Genomic DNA, 21325 nt, shown 5'->3' on the forward strand with positions numbered 1-21325 from the left:
CTGTGGATCCATTTTTACCTGCTGTGGTGAAAATTAAAGTCTTTTTTTCAGATTTGCTTTTTTTTAAAGTGTCTTTGTAGCTTGAGATGGTGTATTCAGCTAGCCCAGCACCCAGCACAGCGTCAGAGATAAGCCATCACATGTGTGTAGAGGGCATCAGTCCAGCAGCAGGCCCAGTATTTACTCCTCTGTTCAAGAAGGAAGAGGAAGATGATTACGAGGGTCCCACAGAATGACCTCCAGTGAGAACCCATGTGCATGTATTTGGTGGAAATGTTAGAAACAGAATCTGTGAGCATGGAATCAGAGCATGGGCGGGGAATTAATTTCCCCAAGAGGCTGTATGAGAAATCAGGACTCAACATGGGGCCCTCCACAACAATCCCAGTTTCTCATGTGGACTCTTGGGAAATATAATTGCCATCCCTGCTTCAGAGGGACGTGCTCACAGCCCAGCACGGTACAGATCAACTGACATTCGCCAGAGAACATCAGAACTGGCAGGACTGCCACTGGCGCCTTGTTGTCGTCACAGATGAGAGCAGGTTCACTCTGAGCACATGTGACAGATGCCACAGCATCTCCAGTCTCTTTCATATGTGCACACTGAACTATGACGATTGATTTTTCCCTAATTTTATTATTTTCCCAGTTTAGTTCAACTTTCTGTTTTTCCCTCTTCTTTATTATCTTTGTTTGTGTTGATTATGTTCAGCTGTTCCTCTTTCCTGATATAGAAACATGAATTAAGCAGCTGCATCTTAACAATATGGTCACACTATAATATACAAGATTCAACTTTGAAGTAATGCAGCCAAGAAAAAAAAATGCAGAATAGTTATAACCGTTTTAATCTGTTGAGTGGTGAATGTAAATACTGTCCCTTGTTCTAACGTCACCTTTTTGATTAAGGATATAGAGTGGACCAAACCACTGTGACCCACAGGAGGGGGGAGTCCACTTTTTTCATCTTCAAAAGTTGGTTTTCTTACCACAAGAGCTGCCAGTGCTTATTACTAATATTTAGTATCATAAATGTATCCTTCTAATATTGCATTGAGGAGGACGAGAGAGAAAGCTGATCTGGACACCCTCGCCTTCTCAGAGTTTGCACCCCTGTTGCATTGTCTGTCTGACTCAGCAAAGATGATATTGGATGAACAATAAAAGGAATCATGAAAAGATCATAACATAGTTTTTAATGGTGGGAATTGAGCATTACAAAGCAAGCACAGACTTCATCTATCCGTCATTCACAGATAAAATCCCTGAAGAGATAACAATGCATTTTATGGATTATAACAGCATGCTTCGTGAGCACAGAGGACTTAAAAAAAAAAAGGTTTTCCATCATTACTTTTAGGGAAACGTCCACACGGAGATAATGGTAAAACTAAACCCATTCTTCTCTGCAAACTGGAAAAAATAATACAGGAAAATATCTTATTGGAACCTAATGAAACAAAACAGTAATGTGAATAAAAGCGTTTTGGCTGCTATCATAAAAAGAAACACCGTTTGCAGTTTACTGTATCCCCTGAACTGAAGTGGTGAAACGAGTTTTGATGGTTATTTCTGCAGTGAACATGCAGGTCTTGTGTGTCGAGCCTTTTAACTGTTAAACATTCCCAGTGAAAATGCTGCCATACAGCAGCTTATCCACAAATCAGCGTTTTACATAATTTTCGTGTCAAATTTTAAAGAAAACTAAGAAGAGGCTGTGAACCAATCACTGGGTCTGACCGGCCTACATAATGTGTCAAAGGCTGAAAAAGCTAACAATACTGCATTCTGTGGCCAAGTTATGTCACTGGTCAAGTAGTACTTGTAGTCATACTGGGAAATTCATAATAATGCACTTAGTATAAGGGACAGTCGTTTTTCTTCATCCTCAGAACTCAAGCAGAGGTGTGATGGTTTTTATAATCTTGAAAGCAATCAGAAACTCAAGAACTGTCACACACCATAAATACCTATTGATAAGTATCTTCTGTAGCCTGCGGACTGTTGTGGAATATACAAAAATAAATTAATATATGGAAATAAATGCAAGGAGCTGTAATGGTAACGTCACCATGCACTGGAAGGTTTCAGTCAAAGAGAAAATAAATGAAAGAAAATGTTGAGAATCTTTGACGTTTCCACAGATCCTATCAAATGTTGGTGTAAAAGGACAAAAAACTCAATGTGCCGTTTCATAAAATCCTGCAACGCGCATACATGAGCATTCCACTACTAGGTTTATAAAACAGCAAATGGCTTCAGGCTTGAAATCATCAAATCATGTCCCACACTAGTTTTTGGTTTTGTAAACATTAACATTCAGAAAAAGTCTTCACTGACGTCCTATTAAGATACAGTATATAAGAATCCGTAAACTGCAGTCAGATGATCAGAAGAGTTAAAATGGTCAGTCTGTTGAATAAAAGGCCAGTGTATGAATGGATGAGTCAGAGTTACTCTGAATCGATTACATGTGTGCTTGTGCATGTGTGAAAAAGGCCCACTACTTTGACACACCACTGCTCCTCTGTCTATGACTGTAAACATTTCCATATTTATTCCTTGACATTCCTTTCTTCCAAACTGCAGTATCTCATTAAATAAACCAATCAATAAATAAACAAACAGATAATAACATAGAATACATTCAAGTACATCAGCTTTGATATTGGAATGCAAGCTTGCAGCACTCTACAGTCTGGCTCTTGGCTATCCATCTGGTTTGTTTGGTACAGTACGTGCACAGCTAGTCAGTCACCACATGCGCCTCGGCAATCTCTGCCTTGATAACCAGAAAAAAAACTGTTAACCGGCCCCAGTTTTTTGAGCTTCCTAGGAACAGCACCGCAAGCCAAGAGTCCCAGGTCACACTTATCCACACCTACAGCAGCTGTGAGCTCACTGGTGACCTCACGGATGTGGAGTTGAACGCCACAGGTCGCAAGGCTGAAGGTAATTTCTCGAAGGGCTGTGGTCGCCTCAGAGTGCAGTTAGGGTGCGGAACAGCTGAGTGAGGCAGAAGACTGAGGCGGTGAGTGCTGTGCACTGTTTGGCTAGCAGCTTGGTGCTCAGGTCCTGGCAGCTGCGTTTGCTGCTGGCACGCTCCGCTGCCAGGCAGAAGTCCCTGAATGAGCGGGCCACATCTGCCAGACCTGCGACGGCCTCTGCGTTCCTCCGGTCGCACCTGTCGCACCCAGAAAACCAGAGGCACACGCCTGCCAGCTCCACCAGGGTCCGGAAACTGTTGGCCAGAGAGTGAAGCATCTCCTCTGGGCTCTGTCCGATCCCCACCACCTTTTGGCAGCCTGACATCAGCCGCCGTGCTTCCATCTGGAGCACCCTTTTGTTCTCTGTAAAGTGAGCAGGGCACGTTTCTCTTGGGTGACGAGCTCTGTGTCCTCCTACAGATCGGTCAGCATTGCTACTTTCTAGAATGGAAAGAAGCTGGTCTACATCTAAGCGGAGTACTTGGAAACCCGTGGGAGGTTCTGGGTAGCGCTGCTGACCCAGCCGACTCATGGTGTCCTTGTGCGTTTGAGAAGTGAAAGGGTCAGAGGTGTCGGAGAGAGGCGAGAGGAGAGGGCTGAGCTCAGAGGTAGAAGAGGAGAAAAGAATGGAACGAGGAAAAGAGGGGGAATGGGAGGACGTAGGGGAAAGAAAGGAGGGAACAGGGGAAGAGCTCATTAGAGGAAGACCTGCCCCAGAAGTCTGCGTTACTCCGCTGCTCTGTGTGCGGCAGGAGAACTCGTAGACCGTCAGCTCATCATCGAAGCTGTCCTCGCTGCCGAAGCAGTTTGTGTAAACAGCTGGGCAACCACAAGCATCCAGTGGCACCTGCACCCCCTCTACGATCGACTCGCATCCAGAAGATAGCACAGAACCACATCCAAACTCTGACTTCAGAGGTGGAGCAGACACCACCTCGGCCTGGGCCTTTGTCTCTGTTGGATCCTCACAGATAGTGAATACTCTGCAGCCTGAAGGAGGTGTTTTTGGTGAGCCTGAAACTTTCTCTGAAGGTCTACAAAGATCCATTAAAGGCCTGTCGCTACTTGTCCTTCTTATTTTCTGTGGCTGAAAAGGAAGCCTGGGCCCATTTAGATTCTCTGTGGTCACCACGATTGCAGGAGGGATGGAAGGTGATCGATTGGTTATTTTATAACCTGGTACGTCTGCATCTGGACTTGTGACTTTGGAGTTTGGTTCTGGAGAGTCTTTTATGGGACCAGGAGTGTCCATCTTTAAACCTGCGGCATCTCTTTGGAGTTGGCTCACTATGGAGGCTGGGGGCTCTGTTATTGGTCCTGGTGTGTCCTTATCAGATCCAGAGTACAACAAATTTCGATGTTGGGGCTTAGGCTCAGTCTGAACAGGCAGGTCAGAGCTGACCTCCTCCTTCACCTCTGTCCCTGAATTAAAACTCTTTGCTGATGTTAGCTCTACAAAAAACTCCCCGTCCACCTCTGATCCTGTGACCGTTGTATCCGAATCATCTGACTCTACAGACTCCGCAGTGTTGCCATTTTGTTTGACATCATTAACGTCTGTTACTTTAATGGTGACCTCTGCTTCTTCCTTGGTGTTGTCCTCAGCAGGACTCTGGGCCACGTTCCCAATCCCGGGTTGACTGAGAGACTCTTGAGATCGTGATAAATAAAGAGGCAGCTGTTGAATCTTCCCCCTAAGCGTTGATGCAGATAATCGGCCCATGATGGCAGGGGAACAGGTTTGGAAGAGGAAATGAGTCGGAGAAGTAGGTTGTTTAGCGAGATCGGTGATTGTAGCCATGCTAGTTTTTTCTAACTTAGAACTAACTAAACTTTCTTTATCTTCAGCACTTTGGGTTTCACTTCTGGGTTTATCCACAGTTTGATTTAAAGCACTGAGAAATGTGATCTCGCTTTTCAATCCAACACCTGAATTAAAAGTAGGAGACGTGGCGCTTGTTGCAGCTCCGAGCTTTGCTGTAATTGAGTTTATAGCACGAGTATAATCAGAATGAATTCTTGTGCGAGACTTGATTTGTGACTCGCTTTGACCTGCTGATTTAGCTCTACACTTTGTAGCTTTAGTCCTGTCATCTCTCCTGTCACTCAGTGAATTACTCACTTCATCATCATCATCATCATCAAAAACATTGTCAGAAGTGGTGCTGTCTGTAACTTCATCGCTTATGGTCAGAGCCCCGATGGCATCATCGTCGTTAACGCTTGTGACTTTTACGTGTGCCTGTTCTTTGTCATTGCTTGTCTTGGGATTGTGTTCCATATAATCTGAAGCTGTAATTTTGTTTTGGATTTCCATGTACTCGCTGCCCTCTTCCTCCTTCACTAGACAGCCACTCTGGGATTTGTGAAGGACTGGTACTGAGGGTAGAGGGGATGAAGGTGGGGGTGGTGGTGGTGAATATGAGGGGCCTTTAAGCATGTATTCCTCTGCATCTCTCATCTCTGGTTCAATCAAACTGGACACCAAAAGGCCGTTACTGCCCTTTTTATTCCCGTCTGGTAAACATGTAGACAGTATGTGGATTTCTGGTGGCGCCTGCACACCCACAAGTGGTCTCTTTAAGCTAGACGAGTATGCTCCCACTCCCTCTTTCTTCTCTTCCTCCTCTTTAATCTTCTGTTTAGTGATTTCTTGCAAAAACATATGACTAGTGAACGGTCCATTCCCTGTCAAAGCTGCTGACTCCGGCTTCCCTTCCTCTTTCCCTTCCCTATCCTGCTCCTGTCCCTCCCCTTCCTCCTTTCCGTCACCCCTCCGATCGGCACTCTCCTTTCCGTCTGGATCCACACGGCAGCGGACAACAGTGATGGTTGGAGACACTGATTTCACCAGATCGGTGACCGATTTGGACTCCATTGCGTCAGGTTCCATCTCCATTTCCTGTTTCCTGGTTTTGGGAGCAGGCTTTGGGTCTCTAGGCTGATCAAGAGAACCAAAACCTGGTGCACGCGAGCAGAGTGTTAACAGAATGGGCTTTGACTCAAGCTGAGCAGGTTCCCCTTCAGAGTGAGTAAGTGAGGAGACAGTGGGGCTAGGATTCTTGGTTTGCTCTGAAGGTTCAGGATCTGAACTGAGGATCTGGGCATCGCTGACTTCTCCCAAATGTTTTTTATGACATCGCTTGGAAGCCAGGGCCTGCTTTGACTCTGGATCTGGCTCTGGATACGACACCCTGGACGTGTAATCGGTTTCCATGAAGGAACGCCGCTTCTTCGATCTTTTCCTGAGCTGGAACAAAGTTTCTCTGCCTCCTCCTTCTTCCTCTCTCCATTTTCTATCATCTTCTGCTTCTCTAACTTTGTCTGTGTCCGGCACAGAGACTCTGATATCACTGAGGCTCAGTGTGCTGAGGAAGTCCAGCTTCATCTCTGTGCAAATGTCTGCAAGATAGCACAAAAATTTCAGCTTTTGTGTTTAAAGCAGAACAAATATCACAACAAAATTTATATTCTTCTGTGTGCAGTGCACAGACACACAAAATAGGCCATAAATGTACATTCAATGAAAATTACAGGTTTTGCATCACTTTTTCCTTTAAGGTTAGTTTTTCGTTTTGCACAGCAGTTGCCATTAAACTATTTGTCTGCAATTTTTTGTATTAGTTTTGCTCCAATGTTTGCTGTTAGTAGCTAATGTGGTGGTAGATGGACACTCTACTTAAAGGGGATATATTCAGCTCATTTCCAGTGTCATATTTTTATTGTACTCTACTAGAGTAGAGGGGGCCTTGAGTAGCCCATCAGCTCATCCTCTCTGAAATAAGCTTGCTTTTTATATCAAATCAAATTAAAACAAAAAATCCCGTAAATTGGAGCAGTTTAAGCTTTTTCCTTCATGGGAGTAGAGGTAAAACATAACATTACATGTCAAATGTAGAACAAAAACATTAAACAATGTAAAGGAAAAGTACATAAGCATTATTCATGAATTATATTTAAAATAGTTCTTCCATTGACATGTTTATATAGGTCCAAATTATGTATTAGATTAATAGATGAGTCAATAGAGTGAAATCTAACTTTTATAGCTAGTCAAAGCTGGATCATCCACCAAAAGATTATAAGATAAATAAGATGGTGTCTTCCGAATATTAATGGGGTGTGGAGAAAACATGCAGTTATAGAAGATTATATTCACTTTGGTACTTTTTTTCCAATAATAATCCCCTGTAATTCTTTGCCTTTGGAAAGTAATCGGTAAGAACATAACCCCTTAAATGTAGTAGAATGACGGTATGAAGTACTGTAGTGGACTTTGGAAATATTTATTTGAGGCATATCATAAAAGCCCTCAGATGCAGTTAGACTATACTTCTATCCCACCTGGACTGATGCAGTAAAGGAAATGGCAGTTTTTTTCTTGCATAAGAGTGTCATCAGGATCAGTAGACCACATCTACCATTATTGTTAGGTGTGGCAATTATGTAACATGTTCTGGCAATTATGTAACATTTTCAGTAATCCAGTAAATATTCTAACTCTTTTAGGGAGTAACCACTTCAGCCACTAGATGGCAACAAAGCAGAATTTACAACCTTTATTGCTGATCAGTATACAAGACTTGAAAATTCTTGAGATCAGCCTCACAGTGAAAAGTAAATCACCTCTTGGCACAGCCCCTGATGTCGGGTCTTCAGGTGAGGTGAAACGATCCCTGGCGTCAAAGAACTCCTCATCAGAGCTGCTGTCTCCAAAGCCAGGGGGCGGGTGCAGGATGGGTATTGGCTCCAGGTCTTCATCTTGAGTCTCCTCTCCCTCCTCCCTCTCTTCTCTCTGTTTATGAGAAAGGCTGCGTGCACTGTCGGGGGTGATGTTGGAGCAGATGTTGTAGTAGCAGCGTGCGTCGCTCTGGTCAAAGTTAAACACAAAGTCTGTGTTTGAAGACGGGGAAGGCGATGACGAATATTCTTTAAAACCACCTTCCTTGCTTACACTTCCTCCCTCTCTTCCCCCATCTGTTTCTTTTAACGCATTCCTCCTCCTCCTCAACTCTTCTTCGTCGTCGTCTTCCTCGCTGGCCTCTGGAGGGCTCGGCAGGAAGTCCACGAGGCGGGAGAGCTCCGCGAAACACAGGGAGCTGTCATCAGTGCAGAGGTTACCTGAAGATCTTTGGGCATCAGCAAGGCTCTGAGAAGAAGTGGAGACGGGTGAGGTGAGCTGGGGATCGGCTCCATCGCCTGATCTCCTGCAGGCCCCTCCTCCTCCTCTGTCAGGAGTTGTGAGGTGAATCAGGGGATGGGAGTGCGCAGGTGGTGGGGCAAGCAGGTGAGGCTGTACATGCCCATGAGAATAAGGGTGAAGGTGAAACGAAGAGTGGACACTGGTGTGACTTTGTGAAGCAGCACTGGGGTGGATAGAGGAAGAGGAGCATGACATCAAGTCATCTTCCTCCAGGCCATCGAGAGTGTCACTGGAGGCGCTGGTGAGGACATGAGAGTCCGTATGACATGAATCTGATACAGACGGTTCCTCCTCTGCTGCTCGCACATCCTCGTCACATCCCATCTCCCCTTCCTGTCTAGCGTGTCTCCCCGAATCATTGTCCGTTACGTGGATCTCTATTTGTCCACAATCCTGCACTCTCTTCACCTCCTTCCTGTGCTCTGAGCTTTCATTCTCGTCATTCTTATCGAGCTGAAACTTTTCTCTTTTAGTGTCAGAACCCTTTTCATCTTTTAGCCTTTTATCCTCGCCAGGTTTCTCTCCCTTTTCACTCTCATCTTTGTTTCTCCGACTGTCTTTTCTGTTCCGTCCATCTGGATCTGATGAAGATCTGATTCGAAGGCGGGGCTTCTTGTCAGACACCAGGTTGACCAGCGGTTCCATGTCTAAGTCTGAGGATTCATCGGAGTCACTGCCACACCGTGAAACATAACCTGTGAACATGAATCCAAATTAAAACGAGATAACATTTATTGATTGTTACAGGTGTGATGAACGCATTGTTGTCTTTGTACCTTCCTCAGCAGAGATTCTGTGCTTCTTGGAGTCATCTATCCAGGGAAAGACGTTGAGGTCAGGGTCAACAAACACTCGGCAGTACCCTGCTATTAAGCAGGACATATCCTTAGCCGCAGCTGACTCCAGTAGTAAAGTAATGGGCTTTATGAAAGAGAATGGAAAAAGAGAGGTTGTGGAGAAAGACAATTCAGCAGTGTAAAGGCACTTAGCATAAAGTTCAACCACTGTTTCTGCTGAGGTTTGTATATTGTATGCAAGGGGGTGCAGAGAATAATATAAAGAGGTTATGAAAAACAGAAATTGTTCATCTTAATTCATTAAAACACTGCAGTAAAGGTGGGTCGTGTTAAGATGAATGCTAATTAATATTGTGCTTAAGCAGTTAAGGAGGTCTGGAAGTCAGCAGCTTATTAAGAGAGCTTTTAAAGCTGATTAACAATCATCCAAACAGAACAAAACTCTGTTTCCAAACTGCAAAACTGATAAGGATCTGCACAATTACTCGTGTTCACCTAATGAAAAGGGGAAACATGCAGATCAAAACAACATGTGCTAAATACAAAATGCACCAATAAAGAGATGAAAAATAATACTAATTAGTTTCCAGCTTAAGCAGAAACCTCCAGAGCTGACAAAAATGGATAGACTGTGGATAGACATTGATATAAAATATCTAGCTAATGTGAGAAAGACATTATTTAATGAAGGGCTATCCTAAACGTCAAGCTGGGTGAGTGACAAACTGTGGGAGGTGGCTTCCTCATCCGGTGACATTTTGACTAACATTGATCATAGCTCACAAAACTAACAGGAAATGTCATCAGGAAAGTGTTTACAGTGTTGCAGATGAGGTATTCTGTTCCTCTTGCATATTAGGTTTGGGTGTGTATCCTTTTAGGTCTCACCTTGATGTCCTGCAGGTATATTTTGACCAGGCTGACCTTTTCCGATTCAGGCAGCAGCTCGATGCGTGTTATGCTGGTGAATTCTGTGAGTGTGGACAGGATGCTCAGCTTGTGGTTGACGATCTGACTCACCCCGTGCCGTGCTCCCACTAATAGGGTCACCATCGACTCCCTGTCCTGGAGCTGAACAACACAGAGGAGGTGGAGAAAGTGCAGAGAAAGAAGATGATTCAAATTATAATATACAACCAAATCTCAAGAACAAAAGTATACAGATCAAATCCTACCATCATGGTGGCACCAAAAGATTTCCCTCCAAATGATTTGAGTTCACTCAGCTCCTCCAGATAGTTGATCCGTGTCTGATCGACTGACAGGCCCTTTTGCTTGGGATCGTACAGGGATTGGCTCTTCTTTATGTGGTAGCCGATGGCCTTTCTCAGATCCTTTTCTCGCATGTTCCTCAGCAAGGTGGATGACACAAAGTTCTCTATGCCCCAAGTCTTTCTGAGGGAAACACACAAATGCAGATTGAAAGGGTTTGTTTTTGTTTAAAAGGATATTAAAACTTTTTCACACACAAAGCAACTAGCCTGTTAAACCTGCATGTTAAACAGGGAAAGGCACTCATTTAAGCAAAAAGAGATTTGTGGTCGTCTTCATTTTTGGACCGCTCGCTTTATGAGTCGCCACAGCAGATGATCTGCCTCCATCTCGATTGCATCTTCTTCCCTCACACCAACCGTCTACATGTTCTCCTTCACTACATCTTCTTTCTCTTCAACATATACTGTATATCCCACTATCTCTCCTCTGCACATGTCCAAATCATCTCAGCCTTGCATCTATGTGTCTCCCGATCGCTCAACATGAGCTGTCCCTCTGATGTACTTATTTCTAATACTCTCCCTTATGAACAAACCCAATGAAACCCTTAACACCTTAAAATCATAAATCATGACAGGTGTCACTACCATCCTGTAAACTTCACCTTTCACTATTGCTGCTATCTGAGACACTCGTCTCCACCCACTCCAACCTGCCTGCACTTTCCTCTTCAACTCTCTTGTGCACTGTCTTCTGCTTTAAATGGTAGTGGCCAGCTGTTTAAACTAATCTCACCACAGATCACAATGTTGTCTGCAAACATCACAGTCCAAAGACACTCCTGCCTGTCAAACTATTCATCACCATTGCAAACAAAAAGAGGCTCAGAGGCTCCACAAGGTCCCAAACTAAGAGATGATTTTAGCTGCAGGCGATGCACTAATAGGGCTGGCTCAGGTTGTTAATTGTGATTTGTTTAGAAAAAAGAAGGTTTTTTAAGTCTTGTGTGTATCTGTGATCTACATCTCACGTACTGTCAACGTGCACGCAGCTGAATTTGTGTAGGCTTGAAATAAAAAACGTGTTAGAGCACAGCTCATGAGAAAGCTGTGTGCCCTGTCCATGGTCCTGAAATTAGAACAGTTAAATTTGAGCGCAATAAAACTTTATTAAGGAAAACGTATTTTAAAGCATATTAATGTAAATGTGCTGGTCAGAACAAACAAATTCCAAACATCAAATTGAAAAATGGGCTATTAAGACTTCCTGTGCCTGATGTCCATGCCATATTTTTTGCATTTGATATTAGTGGTGCAACGGATCAAAAATCTCACGGTTCGGATCGGATCAGGGTTTTAAGTCACGGATCGGATCAATTTTCGGATCAGCAAAAAAAGAAAAAAGACAAAAATTTAACATTTACTTATTGAAGTATTTTTTGCCTGTTAAAAACATTCAACTGAAGACTCATTCCACGCAATTATTAAAAAAATAATAATTATGGTACAATATAGGGCAGTATAGGTCTTTGTATCTACCACTCAATTCAATTCAATTTTATTTATAAAGCGCCAAATCACAAAAACAGTCGGCTCTTTATATTGTAAGGTAGACTCTACAATAATACATACCGCTCATTATATCGCAATCCGCTGTGATATAATGAGCTGTCACGGTCATGTAGCTTTGAAAGTAGCTTGTCCTGGAGGTCCCTATGGGCTCAAATTGCGGTCATAAATATTTTGTACTTGTAAATCAGTTTTGCACTTGTAAATCAGGAGTTGTATGTGTAAAAAGAATTTGTTTGTGCATAAAAAAGATTTGTGTGTGCCAAAAAATACGTGTGAAACTGCACTCAAGTTTCAAGTTACAAGTACAAATTTTGACCCTATTTTTCTTCCTTTCATCTGATTGGTCAATGTCATGTCAATCACAAATTTAACAATCCAATCAGAGAACAGATGGGTTTGGCTATTGAAAGGGTGCTTTTTTGAACTGCAGGTCCTTGAAGGGTAGTTACCAAGCTTTCTTCGTTATGAATTAGCGATTCATGTTTTTATTGAACATTTGAAGATAAAAAAACAAATTTTTTGTTAATAAAGTTTTATTACACTCAAACTAAACTTATAACTTATAACTTCAGCACCATAGACAGCACACAACATTTCTCATGAGCTGTAGTGTAACATGTAACTATTAGTGGTGGACCTTCACAAATTCAGCTTCATGCCCTCTGACAATACATTAGTATGTTACTACAGTCGCAGACACAGGCAGCTGAGGGTTTTAACACAGACAACTGCATGTCTTCTTGCGACTACTGTCGGCCATTGCTGACCAAACAAAGAAAGCAGGTTTACAGCACTTCCACATTAGCTACGCCATCTTTTCTGTACAGTCCACATATAAAGGTGTGTCTATATCTCACGTGATCATCTTCAGGTTGGTTTTGGGTGACTGTCCACAGCTCGCTAGCCTCTCCATAATGTGTAGTGCAGCAAGTCGCAAGGCGGTGTTACACCTCATCTCTACTGCAAAACGCTCCTGCAGTACATCGTTCACCCCCTAGCACAAACAGACAACATACATCAGAATTAATCATTGTGTAGCAACTGATTTGTCTTGTTTGCAGCAGTTTGTAGCTAATTGGAGAAAAACGTCCAAAATAGCAGGGTCAGCTTTGGTATTAAAACAAACACAAACTTCCTTCTTTTAAGAGAATCACGGTGCAGGTGGGATTTAATGAAAAACTGCACACTTACAAACAAGCTGACCTTTCAGTCTGATGATTTGCATCACGGTGAAATGAGCCAACTGCAGCAATAAGTGTACTTTTGGAAGTGTTACAACACTTTGCCTATTGATTTGATTCAGAGTTGAGAATCCTGTTTTTCTATTGATGCTTTAGGTCAGTTTGCAGTGACTCAATTAATCAGAATTGATATTAATAGCAGCCATTTCATATAAATAAAGTAACTATTAATATCCTTAAATAGAAAAACAATAATTATAACAGATAATAAAAGAGAGTAGTGATCTGACAAGCCCAGCAGTGTGCACATTCATCAGTCTACCTGCAGGTAGAGGTACTCAAAGGCAGCGGGATCCTGCTGCAGCAGCATCTGAAGGTTTTTGGGCATGAAACAAACACGAAATAAACACCTGTAGTCATGGGCCTCTTTCTTCTGGACCACCTGCAGAAACACGGATGCTTATATTATTTGGAATGCATTTTATACTTTTTTTTTGTTTAAATGTAATTTGTGTGTGTGTGTGCATACCTGCTGTATCCTCTCCTCATCATGTAGCAACAGCAATTTGCTGATGCTGTGCTGCTGCTCCAGCACTAGCGAGAAATGCTCAATGCGGCTCAGAGAAAGCTTTTCCTTCAGTGTCATCACAATGTCCTGATGTGCAAAGAAAATTACACCTTCAGAGATAATATTTTATAACATCAGGGAACACATTTGCTGAGGTGAGCTGAGTTAAGGTGTTAAGGTGTCAGAGTGGTAACAGAAAGTTTCAGAGTAGCTGTCAAATCCAGGAAACAAATGCATGCCTAATACTAATAACTGCTGAGGAAGTGAGTAAATCACTCAGCTGTATCTGGTAAATTCAATTCAACGTTATATGGTTACAGTTTAATGTGGAGCTTGCTGTCAGACTGATTGACATTCAGGAAGAAACGCACTCCTACAGGGTCTAGTTTAAAACTTTGATTTAGTTTTTGTCTCAGGAGGAAATCTGAGATTTTTTTCCTGCTTCACGAGCCTCAGCTTCAACTCTGAAACTCTGCTAGAGCTGCTAGGTGTGTGTCATTATAATGCCACACTCCAGTATCGCTACAGAGTACCTTGACTGTGGTACTGGGCTCAAATTTGAAGGCCTTGGTCTGCCCGTTCTCGAGGTACACCTTCAGTACATTGGGCAGGAAGAGCAGGGAGTTCCCCTGTGAAGAAAATAAAAACAGTCTGAATTTAGTTGGTTTCAGGAGTAAAAGTCTGACAGGGAGCAGGGTGGCTCTTTCTGTGTGCAATAATGTGGGAAATCTTAAAGGTGTGTTGCAGTTTCTGGGTCTATGAGTCTGTTAGGGTCCACTTGGGAGCGAATGTCCGTGTGCCTGTTAATTTTTTATGACGGTACAGGGTTGTCCGCAGAGAGACTGTACTACAATGTACCAACGAGGCATGCTTCCTGCAGGCAGACTTCAGAGTATAACAGGATTGACTGCTGATCTGTGGCGCCTACAGCTGTTCATGTCTGAATCTGTAATTCCTGTCTTGCCATCATTGAGCTGTAGTCTGGAAGTTTCTTCTCCATAAAAAAAAAAAAACCTTCTTACACTTATGTGTTTAATTTTATGTTGCATTACTTTTGACTTTAGCTGCTGATCTGTCTGATAATCATCTTTGGGTTTCAGTAGGTATATATTCATGGTGGGAAAGTTACATTAGTGGTACAGCACTATCACAGTCTATCACCAAAATAGTGTACCCTCAGAGACCCATCTTGAACCCCACCAAAAATGCACCACTCAATGCTGTTTCAATAGCATCTAACCCTAACCCTTTTCATCTAACATGCTTGTCTTTTAGGAAGAAACTCTTCAGAAAGTTTTAATTCCAGAACTTTCTTGCTGTGAGACGACTGCACTGTTCTCTGTACCGCCACATCGCTGGCATCCAAAACAGAATGAAACCTCCAACAATGTTTTATGAGTAAAATATATCAATTTTACAAAAATAAAAGCAAAAAACTCAAGGAACTGCCTTCCGCCAGCTTCACCCGGTCACCCTGGTTTCTTCACAGCCTTTGAATTAAGCTCGTCTTGTCTGTCATCCAGTGGGGAAAGTGGGAAAAACGGAGCCTTTTAAAATGTGGGACACATCAAGTGGGAGTCCTGGTCATGAGACAGATTTGCTGAATTTTCCTGACGTATGTTTGTCGCTTGAACACAACCACTGTTATTTTTAAATGCTGGCAATCCAGACTGAGAATACTGAATATGTTTAGCACATTATAACAGACCATAAAGTGAGAGAGCAGTGTTATTTCATCTTCAGCTCTTCTCACAGAGCATTTTTCTTCGCATCATATCCTCTGGCCTGTTTCTGTCTACCCGGCTCGTTCTCCGCGGTGACTCATCTTTCCCGCTACATCCCTCTTCTTTTATGATTTAAGAAAGTGTTTTTCTGTATTGACACTGTGATACAATGCAACATTGATGTCTACATGTTTTGAAGTTGAAACAGAGGGCGTTCAAATTTTAGACAACCCCTCCCTTGCTAGCTTCCTATCCCCCGTTACATATTTTGTCTTCCTTTTAACGATGATAAAAACATCCCGCCCCCTCCCCTCCACCTCTCTTGGTCTCTTTACCATCTCCTTCTACCCTTTTTTTTCTCCTTAATCTGATATTTATTGTCCTGTAATCACAGACATTAGGACCGGAGAATGGGGAGGATATTGATCTGTGTTTTCTCTGTGTTTAGTAATGGGCTCTCCGGCCTCAGTGGTTTTCCTCGTTCTGCTAATTTCACATCCGCTTGCAGGGTAGGAACCCTGAACAACCACAGGCAGATTTATAAAGGAACAAAGTGCATCGAGTTTGCAGTAAAGCTGAATCTAATGTTGGTTTTACTGACAAGCACTCATCGTCATAGTGCAAAGGAACATCTAGAAACCATAAATCACGTTTTAAAGCTTGTCTGCGGTTTCCACTATTTTCTTGTTCAGGACAATAAAATTCAAAATGAAAAATTTCTTTGGGTCTTCACAAATATGACACACCACTTCAAGTGGTGCTGTTAGCATTGTATGTTGTGTCGAAAATGTGTTCCTATAGCACAGAATACATGTTTATGATACTTAAGGCATTCTGTAAGTAAAAGAATCTGAGGAAAGATCCTGCTTACAGCCGATTTTAAAGAAAAAAATCTGAACTCTAACAGAGTTATGTGTTCATCATTAGTTACCATGGTGATCGAGCTAAATAAAAAAGAGAGAGCCACCTTTGGGTGACTGAAAACTCATCACAGAGGCCACTAACCATTAATATCCCTTTCTTCTATAGAACTCCGGTCTCTTTGCATAATTTTACTACCTGCCTTTATTAGTTCTTATCTGTGTTTGATTTGCTACAACTGTTCCCAATTAGCCAGTCAGACTTCCTTTTATACCCCTGGTTCAATACTTCCTGTTGCAAGCGTGCCATATTCACACCAGTCGAGCTTTTCCAACTACTGCCTACAGTTTCTTATTGTCCCTGTACTATTCTTTGTTTTCACAGTGAATGACACCTAGGACTGTTTCTGGATTTTGCCTGCCGCTCACTTTAATTGTCTGCTTCGCTGTCTGATCTACTGTTAATGACCCACAGCTGGCTGGATTAAAGCTTTTGATTTTGAACTGTGATACATGGCATCAACTAAACTTCGGTTCTGCAAACTAGTGCAAAAAATCTGAGAAAGTTTCAAAAAATCCTAAAAACCAACATTATGTCTTAAATGTAAGCAGTCAGAAATTTTCATGGTTCAAGCACTTAAAATCTCTTAAAGTACTTTTCTTCTAAATAAATGAGCTTTACATTCAGTCTTATTGAGAGAACGACACAGTGTGTATGACTGAGATCTAAGTACAGCTTTGAATGCCTTTTTTAAAAACACACATTATGATATATTTTTTTAAATGCAGCATTGATGAGAGCCATGTTTACTTGCTGTGTATTAAATCAACCTCCTACATGCCTGCATGTGCACACCACAGACTCTGAACCTGCTCACTAAATGGCATCTCTGTTGTACTACCCCACATCAAATCAGGAAACCTGTCAGAATAAATTATCCATGAAGTGTCTCAGAACTGAAAAAATAGACTTTGTCTCAAAAGCTTTGAAAAATATATCAGAATACTATGAGCTTTTAGTTCCATTAATCTGGTATTTTAATGTAAATTCTGGTCATGTGTATATCTCGTTATTGACAGTGGAAGGCTGAGTGAAGATTATAAAGATACAATTATTTTCTATTTTTGGACAATGAATTTGTTCAGAGATGCTTATGCAGCACTCTGGTACTGCCTTATATGGATTTATTTTGTGTTGTGCCCGTGGCCTAAGCCCACTTGTATATGCAGTATATTCCAAATGTACATCAGGTTACAGCGAAAATATAAGAAGCACTCTTGAGACTGCAAACCTCCGCCAAGGCCCCTCACTCTCTGGGCAGTATTTACTTTTTAGGGAATAGCATTGTATTTTGTATACAAACATTATTTTGGAGTAGATAATGGATAATAGGTATTCATTTGTAGATAGCTGGACATGAATAACTTGAGGTTATTATGTATTATTGTACTACAACACTCTGGGCAGCTCATTCTCTTTGTGATGACAATACTTTATTTCTACAAATTTTGAGGCCAACCTGAAAAAAGGGCAGATGTGAAATGTAAAAGTGATATCACAGATAAAAACTGTGGTGTGACATTCAGATGCAGATTATAATGTGATATTTAAAATCCCCATATGTGAGCATGAATACCTAAATGATGCCAATGCAAACAAGTGCAGTAGAATTTTAAGTTTTAAAGACAAAAGACATGAAAGTTTGACCTTATGTGACTTCGAAGGTGAGGCCAAAGGTCAAATGTTACAGTGTTTTTTTAAATGTTGACAATACACATCGCATTTGTAAGAAATCTAGTTTCTAAGTTATAAGGCTTTTTGTCAATATTCACCCAATAAATCATGATGCTGACCTTGAAGACCTTGGTAGATGTAGATCAAATTTTAATGAGTTGTTAACATGACCCCGCTCTACAGCCAAATGAAGTTTTATCAGAATTAACAGTCAACATTTTGACCTCTCTTGTTTACAGACAGATGCTATGAAAACCATAATCTCCTTGATGGAGATAATGAATTAAATACTGAAAGTGTCAACCTGGCCATAAGCAAGACAAACATGTAACGATATATCCTTTGGTTAAAACAGTCAGACCCTCATGTATATAGAGTCATGTTTAAATATTATCTGTGCAGTTTGACTCCATTCAGGAAAATAGGTGACTGAATACAATCAGTGAACTGAGTCGTGTAAAATGTGCTTCAGCAAGTCATAATCAAGACTGTAGTACACTGATGCTTCTCTATATTAAATCAGTCTATAATATTTGCATCCTGAACACAATGCAGAAAGAAATAACACGAAGAATTATTTATAACAGACGTAAATGCAAATAGCTGTCATCAGATTTGATCACCCAGACCGTGTAGAGCTGGTTTAGATGGGGTGTTAATGACTCCTGTGCACTGATGTAAATGTGGAGAGCTGAGCATGATCTATTACCATCACATGACATTTCTATAAAACTTCAAATGTGACATCATCTATCCACAATCACATAAGCTGTCTCAGAGACACAATGATACACTACAGAGGCAGCCAGAGGATTTAAAGTTGGCAGTGCTACGAATAGCTGCATAGTATATTTTCAAACTCACCTGTGTGTGTCCGTTAACTTCCACCTCCTCAGCAAAGTGGACTTTCACAGGGTTGGACCTGAGCTTGGCCCTCTTCTCCGGTGTGATAAATGATGACTTTGGGCCCTGTGAGAAATACGAGTCAATAAGCTGTGAAGCAGTTTCTCACAGGATACGTATGTTCTCTTTCTTTCTTACAATCTAATCAGGGCTGAATTTGGTGCAGTGCAGAGATGTATAAATACATGTAAGGACATTATAAGACACTCTCTGGCTTTTGTTTTTCCAAGCTGCAGTTTAAACAAGCACTTATAACATGGAGTTGAGTTTCATATATAAGACACACACACACACATTATATATATATATATATATATATATATATATATATATATATAATGGATACTGTATGAATCATGTGTTGTCTGAAACATCAGTTCTGCCTTCTGGGGTACCTCAAGGATCTGTTTTAGGTCCTATTCTCTTTTTGCTGTATATACTCCCTTAAAGCCAAATTATCAGACGTTACAATAATAATAATAATAATAATGGATACTTTATTGATCCCCATGGGGAAATTACTTGTTTTTCTCTGCATTTGACCCATTCACTCTGTGAAGCAGTGGGCAGCCCACTAAGCAGGCGCCCGGGGAGCAGTGTGTAGGGACGGTACCTTGCTCAGGGGTACCTCAGGGTAGCCGTTAAGTGGATTCGAACCGCCGACCTTCCGATCATGGGGCGACCACTTTACCTACTGAGCTATCCCTGCCCCTTATCTTATCATCTCTATGCTGATGACTTTCAGTTGTAGTGTTCTTTCAAAGCTTCTGAGTTTTATAAATTGTCTTGCTTAAATAATTGTCTGTCAGAAATCAAACAATGGTTAATGACAACTTCCTTCAGTTAAATGCAGATAAAACAGAAACTTTGATTATTGCACCTGATCACACGCTCTCAGAAATTAAGCAGAATATCAGTTCTTTAGACCCTTCATTTCAGTCGAGTCTCAGAAACTTGGGTGTTATATTTGACAGTTCAATGTCTCTTGAGAAACACTCTAAACAACTTGTCCTGAACTTTTTTATCATTTAAGAAACGTTTCTAAACTCAGACTACTGGTGTCAAAGGCAGAACTTGAGATGATTATTCATGCTTTTATCTCTTCTCGTTTGGATTATTGTAACGGTCTTTTTACTTGTCTCAACAAATCAGCTCTGGATCGCCTTCAGTCTGTACAGAATGCAGCGGCAAGACTTTTAACTGGTACAAACAAAAGGTCACACATTACTCCAGTTCTGGCTTCTCTTCATTGGTTGCCAGTAAATTTTAGGGATCATTTTAAAATTTTAGTTGTAACTTTTAGAGCTCTGCACGGTGAAGCTTCCCAGTATATCTCTGACCTGTTGAAACCTCATGCTTCATCCCGAGCACTTAGGTGTTCAGGTCAGAGGCTACTGGTGGTCCCACGTACTAGGTTTAAAACACGTGGGGATCTACTGACTCCTTTAAAAAGCAGCTGAAGACATTTTTATACAAACAGGCTTTTAATTAATTTTAACTTGTATGTCTGATCTTATTGTGAAGCACTTTGTAATTTTTATCTGTGAAATGTGCTATATAAATAAATTTTACTTACTTACTTACACATAAGTTATCATATGCCTCCTATAAAAACTGCATGGAAGATGTTTGCTAATTTAGCTTTCACCACAGTTTATAAACCAGTATGGCTCTGGTGTCTTTATTTACAGTGGTGCAGAATCAAACAAATATCTGCATATGAATAAGCAAACTTTGCATGTACAGGAAATTTAGTATCTTTTTAGTATCAGAAGCTGGTTTTCATTTGAAGTCTTGCATTCTAAGTTATCTTGACCAGTAATGTTTGAGGAAGCTTTATGCATGGATTTAAAAAGCTAATGTGCAGAGGGGAGAATAAATTTTCCAAAATTAACCATCAACTTACATCTGGCAAGGATTTCTTGTTTGTTTGTTTTTTTGTTGGACCTTTTTTTTAAAAAAGAAAAATGCATTCATAAACAGTGAACGATGCATGGGTCATGGCTCTTGAAACAGATAATCATATCGCAGCGATAATGAAAAATCTGTTTCAAATCAGCAAGCTAGTAAACAGATTCCCCACAATGAGTGATGTCTTCATCCTAAACTGCTACGACTTAACTACGAGTGATGGTCTTTAACTACAAATCTAAACAAACTAATGCATGACTCCAAAGAATGTGGACTCAAGTAAGAATATTGGTTTTGGCAATGACCTCCAAAATGCAGGGTTGTCCATTACAAATACATGGTGCTAATGCAATATATTATGGATTTGTGTTTAACATTTAAAAATGCTGCTTGTAAAAAATTCTCAAGCTCTTTGAGTGAATCTTGTGCTCATCGAATCATATACTGTATACAGTAGATGTTAAAACTGGAATATCCATACAAGTGGAAACCTTTATATACAATTATTTTATCATAAATTTATACTGCAATATGAATCATGCTGTGTGGTAACAAAGATAAACACATTGTTGCCTTCATTGCTGCACAACAAGTGACAGTTGGCAGATTAAAGCTCTTAAAGAAACTGCCAAGCAATTCTCTTATCTCACTGTCTAATTATAACAGA

The 21325-nt window shown here is 41.2% G+C and overlaps 1 protein-coding gene across 1 annotated transcript in view; it reads right to left on the bottom strand.

Moving 5' to 3' along the window:
- Positions 1 to 1179: 1179 nt before the first annotated feature.
- Positions 1180 to 21325, bottom strand: part of frmpd1a (FERM and PDZ domain containing 1a) — a 54361-nt gene continuing 34215 nt past the window's right edge. Inside the window, exons 7-16 of the mRNA XM_026169863.2 lie at positions 18709 to 18813; positions 14059 to 14154; positions 13487 to 13612; positions 13280 to 13399; positions 12634 to 12770; positions 10166 to 10385; positions 9879 to 10061; positions 8970 to 9114; positions 7617 to 8888; positions 1180 to 6392 (exon numbers count right to left, since the gene is read on the bottom strand). Coding sequence (XP_026025648.2) covers positions 2983 to 6392; positions 7617 to 8888; positions 8970 to 9114; positions 9879 to 10061; positions 10166 to 10385; positions 12634 to 12770; positions 13280 to 13399; positions 13487 to 13612; positions 14059 to 14154; positions 18709 to 18813 — 5814 coding nt within the window. The 3' untranslated portion in view covers positions 1180 to 2982. The remainder of the gene's footprint in view (positions 6393 to 7616; positions 8889 to 8969; positions 9115 to 9878; positions 10062 to 10165; positions 10386 to 12633; positions 12771 to 13279; positions 13400 to 13486; positions 13613 to 14058; positions 14155 to 18708; positions 18814 to 21325) is intronic.

Source organism: Astatotilapia calliptera, chromosome 6, assembly GCF_964374335.1.
Source record: "Astatotilapia calliptera chromosome 6, fAstCal68.1, whole genome shotgun sequence".
NCBI classification, from domain to species: Eukaryota; Metazoa; Chordata; class Actinopteri; order Cichliformes; family Cichlidae; genus Astatotilapia; species Astatotilapia calliptera.